This window comes from Diceros bicornis, chromosome 26 (assembly GCF_020826845.1).
Source record: "Diceros bicornis minor isolate mBicDic1 chromosome 26, mDicBic1.mat.cur, whole genome shotgun sequence".
In the NCBI taxonomy this organism is placed as follows: domain Eukaryota; kingdom Metazoa; phylum Chordata; class Mammalia; order Perissodactyla; family Rhinocerotidae; genus Diceros; species Diceros bicornis.
The window spans coordinates 2,230,880-2,239,739 of record NC_080765.1 but is presented as its reverse complement, the minus strand read 5'-3'; the positions used below and the strand labels follow the sequence as shown (position 1 = coordinate 2,239,739).

At 62.8% G+C, this 8,860-nt stretch overlaps 1 protein-coding gene across 3 annotated transcripts in view; it reads left to right on the top strand.

Moving 5' to 3' along the window:
- Positions 1-863: 863 nt before the first annotated feature.
- Positions 864-8,860, top strand: part of LIMK1 (LIM domain kinase 1) — a 29,059-nt gene continuing 21,062 nt past the window's right edge. The window contains exons 1-3 of one of the 3 annotated variants that reach the window (XM_058568963.1): positions 864-1,043; positions 2,679-2,775; positions 6,306-6,387. In XM_058568963.1, the coding sequence (XP_058424946.1) occupies positions 2,721-2,775; positions 6,306-6,387 (137 nt within the window). In that variant the 5' untranslated portion in view covers positions 864-1,043; positions 2,679-2,720. The remainder of the gene's footprint in view (positions 1,044-2,678; positions 2,776-6,305; positions 6,388-8,860) is intronic. The other 2 variants (XM_058568964.1, XM_058568965.1) reach the window with 2 other exon arrangements.

Sequence of the window (8,860 nt, the reverse complement as noted above, 5' to 3'; positions counted from 1 at the left end):
CAGGCAGTGGGATGAAGTGGGAGGGCGCCTCTGGGGACATAGTGTCGCCTCTTGCCCAGGTCCAGCATTCTAGGACTCTACTTCTAAGCAGGGTGCTCACCCTTCCAGTGCTGGCGTGGGCACCTGTGCTATGGGGCCAGCCGAATGCCTCTGGCCACCTCACTCAGCCAAAACCCTGTTCAGCTGTGCGCCCTCCTGAACCCTGGGCAGGGCAGCGCCAGCTCCAGGTCTCCAGGACTGTGACGAGCAAGCGCCTGAGCTCGTCTGTCACAGCCTGGCAGAGGTTCACTCCTCCCCCGGGGTCCTGCTCTTCGAGCGCCCTGCCTAGCCGGGGAGGGCCTGGGACGTGGGCCCTCGCCGGGGCCTGCCCTCACCGCAGGCCTCAGAGAGGGAGAGGACCCGGCCGGCGCCCCTCCCCAAGGCAAGCCCCTGGGTCCGCAGGGCCCACAACGCCTCCTCCAGCTCGGGTCCGGTTCTGGGCCTGCAGCTGGCTGGAGTCAGAAGGGCTCCCCGATGAGAGACTGCGGACCCTTCTCTGGGTTTCTGCATCCCCCCGGGCTGCCGCATCAGAGCACGCAGCCCTCCCGTGCCGCCGCAGCGTCGGTTCACGCGTCTCCGCCCCGCGGGGCGCGGCTCGGAGAAGGATGAATGAGAGGCCGGGCGGCGGGGGCGGCGCCGAGGGCGGGGGCGGGGCCGCGCAGGGCAGTTCCGCGCCCGCCCCGCCCCCGCCCCGCGCCGCAGCCCCGAGGCCCCGCCCCTGCCCGCCCCGCCTCTCTCTTCCCCTCCTCCCGCCCTGCTCCCCAGGCCGCCGCGGCGCGGAGCCCGTGCCCCAGCCGGTGTCCGAGAGGCGGCGGCGGCGCCGCGAGCCCCGAGCCCACCCCGGCCCGGCGCGCGCTCTCCGTCCCCGCCTCCCGGGCCGGCGGCGGGCTCGCTCAGGGGCCCGGGCCGCCCCCCGCCCCAGCCCGCCGGCCCCGCCCCCGCCGAGTGCATGAGGTTGACGCTACTTTGTTGCACCTGGAGGGAAGAACGTATGGGAGAGGAAGGTGCGCGGGGCGCAGGCCGGGGGGCGGCGAGCCAGGGGCCGGGCGGGGCGGGCGCCGCACCGGGGGAACCGGGGGGCCGGGGGCGCGGGAGGGGCCCGGGGCCGCCGCGAGGCCGCGCCCCTGCCTGCTCCGGGATGAGCTCGTCCTTCCGAAGCCCGCAGGCCCCTCCCTGGCGCGCTCCCACGCGTTTCTCCCTCCTCGGCTCTGGGTGGGCTGCCCTCTTGCGGGCGGAGGGCCCCTCCTCCCTTTCATGCCCACCTTCCTCCGTCCTCCGACCGACGACCACCCCGGAGGAGTCCCAGCCCCGGCCTCCATCTGCGTGCTCCGTCCACCCGAGGCTCGCTCTGGGGCCACCCGTTATGCAGTCTCTAACCCGGCCTGGGAAGAAAGAGGCGCTGGGAAAGCCGCAGCCTTGGGTCCGAGTCGCCAGCCCAGCTCCGTGACCTTGAGTCAGGCGCTCAAGTTTCCCTCTCTCTACAGTTGGGGCCGCATAGTTGGCTTCCGGTACTGGTGGTTGGGGGTCAGATGGGCAGAGCGGAGATACGCCTCCAGGGAACGGGAGGCAGTATGCTGGGGGCCCCCAGCCCCTCTCCCTGGACCAAACTCGCTTCCTGCCGTCAGTCTTGGCCTGGAGGATGACTCTCATCCGAGCCTCCTCTTCAGCCTCTTCCCCCTTACTGGGGCCCAAGGCTTGAGGTGGCACGACAGTAAGGGTGTGAAGACCCCCAGAACTCCCGCAGCCTAGGGCAGGATCAGGTCTCCTCCCCTGGGTTTCTCTGGTGGAGCCATCATATAGGTCCGCTGGTCCAACACAGGTCCTATATGCCAGCCCCTCCAGCCCTGCCCACAGCTGGTTGAAGGCCTGCTTGGGCAAGGGCCCACCTCACCGGAACCCCTAGGTTCCTGGGTCCTCATGGAAGGGCAGGCTGTGGCCTTGGAGCTTGGCTGTGTGTCTCTCCAGGGCTCAGTCTCTCCAGCTGTACAATGGGAAGGGGCAGGCTTGGGGGATCTTCCAGGGCCCCCCTGCTCAAGGGTGCCAGGCCCCGAGGATGACTAAGCATGCCTAGTGGCCTGCTTGAGGAGGGGCCTGGCCTCCCCAGAGCAGGTGTCTAGGAGTGCCCAGGTCGGCGGCCCCAGGCCAGGGCATAGCCAAGGTTCAGTGGAGGCCAGCACCTCTGGGCCCCCTGCCCTTCCCCTCCCAGGGAGCTTCAGCTCAGGGTGCTCCAACCCAGCCCTGTCCAGTCCCTGCCTTTTGAAGAGTCCTTTTAGTACCTCTTCCTGGGCAGGCCGAGGAGGAAAGGGGGCTGTGACAAGAGTGTCCCCTGCTGCCTTATTTCTAAATCCTGCTGCTTGCTTTCTCTGCATTTGCCTTGCTAGACCTTGAGTTGAAAAATGCTGTTGCTGGGGGGTGGACATCTGATCTTCCTCTTCAGTTCACAGATAAGGAGACTGAGGCCCAGAGAGGCTTAGCAACTTAGCCAAGGTCTCAGCAAGACTCAGACCTCCACCCTTTCTCTTCTCCTCGGCACAGTGTGTGCTGAGGGTTTGCGCAGGTGCACGTGGGGCCAGCGGGGCGGGCTGGGCCTACACCGAACCACGCCTCCTGAGAGTGGTTCCCAACTCCCACCCCTGCAGGAAGCGAGTTGCCCGTGTGTGCGAGCTGCGGCCAGAAGATCTATGACGGCCAGTACCTCCAGGCCCTGGACGCTGACTGGCATGCAGACTGCTTCAGGTAGGGGGGCCGGCCAGGAGTGTGTGCCCTGAGCACGGCCTAGGAGACCCGGGTATTCCTCCTGGTGCTGTCTCTGCTTGTGACTTCCAGCGAGTCCTCAGCCTCAGTTTCCCCATGTGTGAAATGAGACATTTGGGCAAGAAGATCCCTAAAGGCATTTCTGTTTTGTCATTCTAGACCTCTAAGGGGCGGAGGGGAGAGACATGCATTTCAGCCAGTACTACCAGGGCCTGCTGGCACCTAGGCAGGGGAGGAGGCGGAGAGCAGTGCACCCTTGACCTCTGGTGCTCATGCTCCAGGGAAGGGAAGGAGACAAACCTGGCATTGGGGGAAACTGGGCCTCCTTCACGGCCCCGGGGTGGTTGTGAAGATGCATAGCCCAGTAAGACCAGCCCCTTCCCTTCAGGCACCAGCTCTCAAGTGTGGGAAGGAAGTGTCAGGGCTGTGGCCGAGCACATGGGGACCCAGAGGTGGCCCAGCAACCCAGTAGGACCATCCTAAGGAGCAGGGGCAGGGAATAGCCTCAGAGTTGCCTGTAAGGCCAGAGCAGGGGTCTCACAGAGTGTGAGATGCCCCAGGGGGAGAAGTGTGGCAGGAAAGAATTCCAGGCGGAGGACCCAGGAGGAGCAGAGGGTAGAATGGTGACAGGGCCTGGCGCAGTCAGCCAACAGCAGAGTTCAGGCAGGAAAGCACTGGAAGGGAGGGGAGGTGAAGCTGGAAGACCCAGCTGGGGTCGGGGCATCGACCACCAGCTGAAGGAGTTTATTTTAGGCAGTGGAAACCTCTGACAAGGTTTTTTGTTTTTCTATTTTGAGAATAATGTCTAACATTTTCTATAATTTAGTAAAGGCCAGGCACTGTTGTAAGGTAACTGTTGTAGAGTTAAATATTGTGTTGTCTCCAGTAATTGGGACACAGGTTAATTCTCTTGACCAAAGTCACACAGGCAGGGAGGGAAACGAATACACAGTGTGCGCGCTGGCTAGGGAGCCCAGAAGAGAGGCGGCACCATGCTCTGGGGTTCCCAATCAGGTGTTCAGAAGGAGGGCTTCAGGAGGAAGGGGGCTCTTAGCAGGCAGAGAAGACCACGTGCACAGAAACAGGGAGGTGGGACGATTGGAACAGGAGCAGCGAGTCAAGGGACGTAGTGAGGAGGCAGAGTTAGGATTGATGTGTGACGGGCCCTGAACGCCAAGATAAGCACCTTCCGAGCGCAGTAGGGAGCCAGCCGAGGGTTTCAGAAAGCAGGGTGGGGGACACGTGGGCAGAGGTACTATTGAAAAACGCCATCCCAGTGGGCAGGTGGTGGCAATTCGGCAGGGCAGGGAGGGTCACAATAGTTCAGGGATCTGCACTCGTGTGGCCTGACCTAGGACCATGACTAAGAGTGGAGAGGATGTCAGATATAGAAGGGACAATATTTGGCAAGTGTCAGTCATATTAGCTACCATTTATTGAGCAGTCTTTTAATGTTTCATTAAACCTTCACCGTAACCGAACGAGGTGCCATTGTTTGTCCAGTCTGCGTGTGAGAAATAGAGGCTCGCAGAAATTGGCTGGGGCTGGGTTTGAACCCATGTCTCACCCCTAGTCACTGCAGAATTGAAGAGGGGAGGGCCTTGGGGTGGGGCTGGTGGCTGGGGCGTGGAGGGGGTAGACTCTAAAGTGGTCTGGGTTTGTACCCTGGGTGCTGGGGAGGGCAGTGTCTGCTGGCTCTGGTAGAGTTGGGGGCTGGGCTGGGGATAAGGTGTGCCCTGTCCACGCTGAGTTGGAGGTGGACTCTGCAGGGGGCCAGCGCCCTGCCCAGAGCTGGCCAAGGTGGTCTGAGACCGGTTAGAGGTGGGAAGGCCAGAGAGAATGGCCCACTCACGGCTTGGCACTGAGATGCTGGATGGGGTTTGAAATGGGGCCAAGAGAAATCAAGGAGGAACTTTGGGGGCCCCGTGCCTGGGGTGGGGAAGGAGATGGAGCCTTGAGAGACATGGGGGAGGCCTGGGAGGGAAGCAGGGTGCATTGAACCTAGCGTTGGAGGGGTCCCTGCCCTGCATAACCCGGAGAGGGTGAGACCCCCAGCAGGGGCAGTAGGGAGAAGGCATATTTGGGCGGTCCCTGGTATAATGGGACAGAGGGAAGGCTCCACAATGAGGGAGGGCCCACAGGCAATAAGAACCACAGCGTCCACGCTGTGGCACACAGGTGTTCCTGGCCCAGTGCTGTGTGGTTCTCCCAACAGCTCCCAGGGCTGGGTGAGGCCCATAGTGTCCTCACTCCTATGACAGTTAGAAAAGCAGCTCAGGGGGCCGGCACCGTGGCTTAGCGGTTAAGTGTGCGCACTCTGCTGCTGGCAGCCCGGGTTCGGATCCTGGGCGCGCACTGACGCACCGCTTCTCCGGCCATGCTGAGGCCGCGTCCCACATACAGCAACTAGAAGGACGTGCAACTATGACATACAACTATGTGCTGGGGCTTTGGGGAAAAAAAAAGGAGGAAGATTGGCAATAGATGTTAGCTCAGAGCCAGTCTTCAGTCTGCCTCAGCAAAAAGAGGAGGATTAGCGTGGATGTTAGCTCAGGGCCGATCTTCCTCAAAAATAAATAAATAAATAAATAAAAATAAAAATAAACATTTAGAAAAGCAGCTCAGGGAGGTGTCACTGCTTGCCTGGGCCTCATGGCTAACAGCCAGCCAGGCTCTGGACTCTGCCTGCTTTTCCCCTGGAAGCATCTCAACCCCATGAAGTGGGGCTGACACAGCCCCTGGGCCCTGAGGCCTTGCAATGGGAGAGTTGCTGTGGGCCCACAGGCTGCCTCTGGCATTAGCATTAGGGGTCATTGTCACCCCAGGGCCCGCCCCTTTCTCTCTTCCAGCTGCCCCACCCACCATGGGCCCACCTCCCGGAAGGCGATGGCGAGGCCCAGAGTGGTCCAGGCTTCCCTTTGGCCCAGCTGCTGCCTCAGGGAGGTCCCTTCCCAGAAGCCCGCAGCGCACAGCCCTGGGGCTGCCATAGCCCTGGTAACGTCTCCCTGGAGGCTGGGTGGGCTGGCCCTGGGTGAGGAGGGGTGAGCACACAGCTGGCACTGGGGGTCAGAGCCTGGGCCAGGGTGTAGCCTCCCCCTCTTCAGGGGACCTTTCTGCCCCCCGAGGAGAACAGACTGTCCATGGAAGTCAACCTCTGTTCCCTTGAGGGCACCACCGGAAGAAGCAGCTGCTTTTGAGCACGTCCCTGTCCCCAGAGTGGCCCGAGCCACTAGTGTTCTTGACAAAGCAGAGGCCGAGGGGCATGGAAGGTGCCTTTCTCAGGTGTGCAGGGCTGAGGGCCTCCCTGCCTGTGCCGGAGCCCAGGCAGAAGGCCCTTCCACTTCTTCCTGTTGTGGGCTCAGACCCAGTCCTGTCACACCCACATGGCTGCATCCTCCTCCCATGCTGTGTGGCCATGCTAGCCCCACCCCTTGCAGCCGCCAATCCTGAGTGCCTGGAGTAGGATGGGGAAGCAGCTGGTTGGCCCACCCTGCGCTCCCCACTCCACGTAGGACTCCAGAGCCCCCTGCGTAGGGTGCTTCAAAGGATGCTGGCCTCAACCCCGAGAAGAAGCCGTTTCCTCAGAGGGGCCAAGTAAGTGGAAAGCCCCCTCCCCACCTGTCCCAGGCCTCAGCCAGGGCCCCTGGTGTGAGGGCTGGGCCTGGACGTAACTGTGGGACAGACCCACCTGGGTGCGGGCTGTGGGGCAGAACTGAAACTCCTTGGTCACTGCTGGCCGCCTGTCAAGCGGAAGCAGGCTGCCGCTGAAGCTTCTGGCCATTCTGGTACAGTCTCCCTGTGAGGCTGGTCCACCAGCTGCTCTTTCTTCACCCCTGTTGTTGGGGATGTCGCCCTGGGTAGAGGGCACCCCTGGAAGGGATGGACCTGTTATTGCAGAGGTTGCCACTGCCTCCTAGCCCAGCCCTCCCCAGTGCCCTCTGCCTGAGCCTGGCTGTGTCTTCGCCCGCTTTCAGGGAGGGGTGCCCTGTATCGGGGCGGACAGACAACTGTCCTCCAGGAGTTTCTCTCTGTTTGGCCCTGGGCCTTCTCTACACATCCTCAGTACCTGGTACTCCTCTCTTGACATCCTTTGTAGGGGAGCGTGTGTGGGCCTAAGAGCCAGGCCTGCCTGCCCCACCTTCCTCCTCTGGCCCCTAGCTAGATGTTGGCCTGAGAGGTGAAGGGATGGACAGGTCAGAGGTTCCTGTGTGCCTTCCATCAGCAAAAGTTCACTGAGGCCCCGAGTGCCGGTCGCTGCGTGAGCTTGGGCTAGATCCCCTATCTGAGGTGGGGGTCCCCCTCCCCCGTCCTCTGTCCACAACGGAGGCCCGATGCCCTGGAGCGGCTCTGAGGATGCTGTGGTGGGAACCGCTCCAGGTTGCCTGTCTGGCAGGAACCACTTCTGTTCTCTTTGGGATCCAGCATTGATGCCTAGCCCGGGACCTCAGGGCCGTGAAGGCAGACAGCAGAGACTGGTGGGCCCACAGAGGCTGGTGGTGGAGGCTGCGTGGGGGCTGTGGGGGCTCCCAGCCAGGCCCCTGAGCAGGCCTCAAGGGCGTGGTGACCAGGCAGTGCTTGTACTCCTGGAGCCGGGGGAGTCAGCGCCGGGTCTCCCAGGGCTGCAGAGATGAGCAGCCGTGAGTCGTGTCTGGGAGGGAGGGAGCGAGAGCAGCGTTCTCTCCCCTAGAGGAGGGCGGCTACTCCTGAGCCCCAGCCAGCCTGCCCCAGAGAGCCCTGCGGAGCCCTGCTTCCTGCAGGCTGGCAGGCTGGCAGCCGGGAGGGAGGACGAGACTCCTGTGGTGACACCCCTGTGACACAACTCGTGTCTGGTTGGTGGAAGGGCTCGAAGTGAATCACTGACGCCCAGGCACAGGGCGTAGGGGCCTCCCCAAGGTCATGGTGCAGGGCCTGGGCCCTGCCTCCTCTTTGCAGAGCCAGCTTCTGCTGCTGCGCACCTTCCTGCCGGGTTAAATCCCCCCTGGGGACCTCTCCCCATCCCTGGTGTCCTCCCGCCTGGCCTGGCCCTCTTCCCCCATACCCGCTGTCTTCAGCACCCAGTCTTGGGGCCTGGAGGAGCAGGAAGGGCTGTGCGGGCAGCGGATGACATCACCGCCCAGCCAGCTGCGCTTCCGCTGCGCCTCTCACAACCTCCTCTCACATCCCAGGGCGACCTCTGAGCCTGCCCTCCGCACTCCCCACTCGCAACGCACATGGGCAGCTCATCAGACCCCCCCCCCCCCCCCCCCCGCCTGGACGCCCTCGCACAGGGGGTTCTGAACCCAGGCCTGTTGTGCTCCGCCCCAGCCCCTGACTGTGGTCCCCCACACTCCTCCCCTCAGCCTCCCAGACAATGGGGAACTGGCTGGATCCTCTTAAAGGGACAGTGTCCCACCAGCACTCATGCTGCTGTCGTCTCCCTCCTCCTGCTCCTCATTCCCTAGTTCCCCTAAATTCACGAGCAGTCAGCGAGTGCCTGCGTGCTAGAGCGTGCAGGCCAAGGTAGGGCGGAGAGTTCCCTGGCTGCCTGGGGGACGGGCTGTCTCACCCAGCTTCCAGTCTTCCCTGCCCCCCTCTCTCCTGGATTGTTTCCCTACTGAGCTCTGAGCCTGGGTCCTCCTGTCCCTGTGTGACCTTGACGCATCACCCAGAGAGCCCAAACGGCAGCAGAGCTGGACGGGTTCTCTGCACAGTGTGTACCTGGCCCAAACATACACCCAGGATGCACCCAGGACCCTGGGTCAGGCTCTGCAGAACCCACTGGGGCCTGTGCCCCTGCCGGGTCACTGGGGATCCTGCATTTCTGCTTTTGCTCATCCTAGCTTAGCTGGGCTGCTGGTCCCCACCCCACTCGGACGCTTGGGTGGAAAGAAGCCAGGCATGGAGGTCTAGCTCCTGGCCTGTGGGGTAGCACCTAGAAGCTGGTGCGTCATTTCTCCCCGTCTGCCCTTCAGGGGTCCCACCAGCCAGGCCTCCTTGGTACCCTGTGGTGATGGGGCCAGGGGATCCTGGTTTTGATGGCCCTGCACATCTGCGTATTCTCCATACAGCACGACTGCTTTTCTGAGGG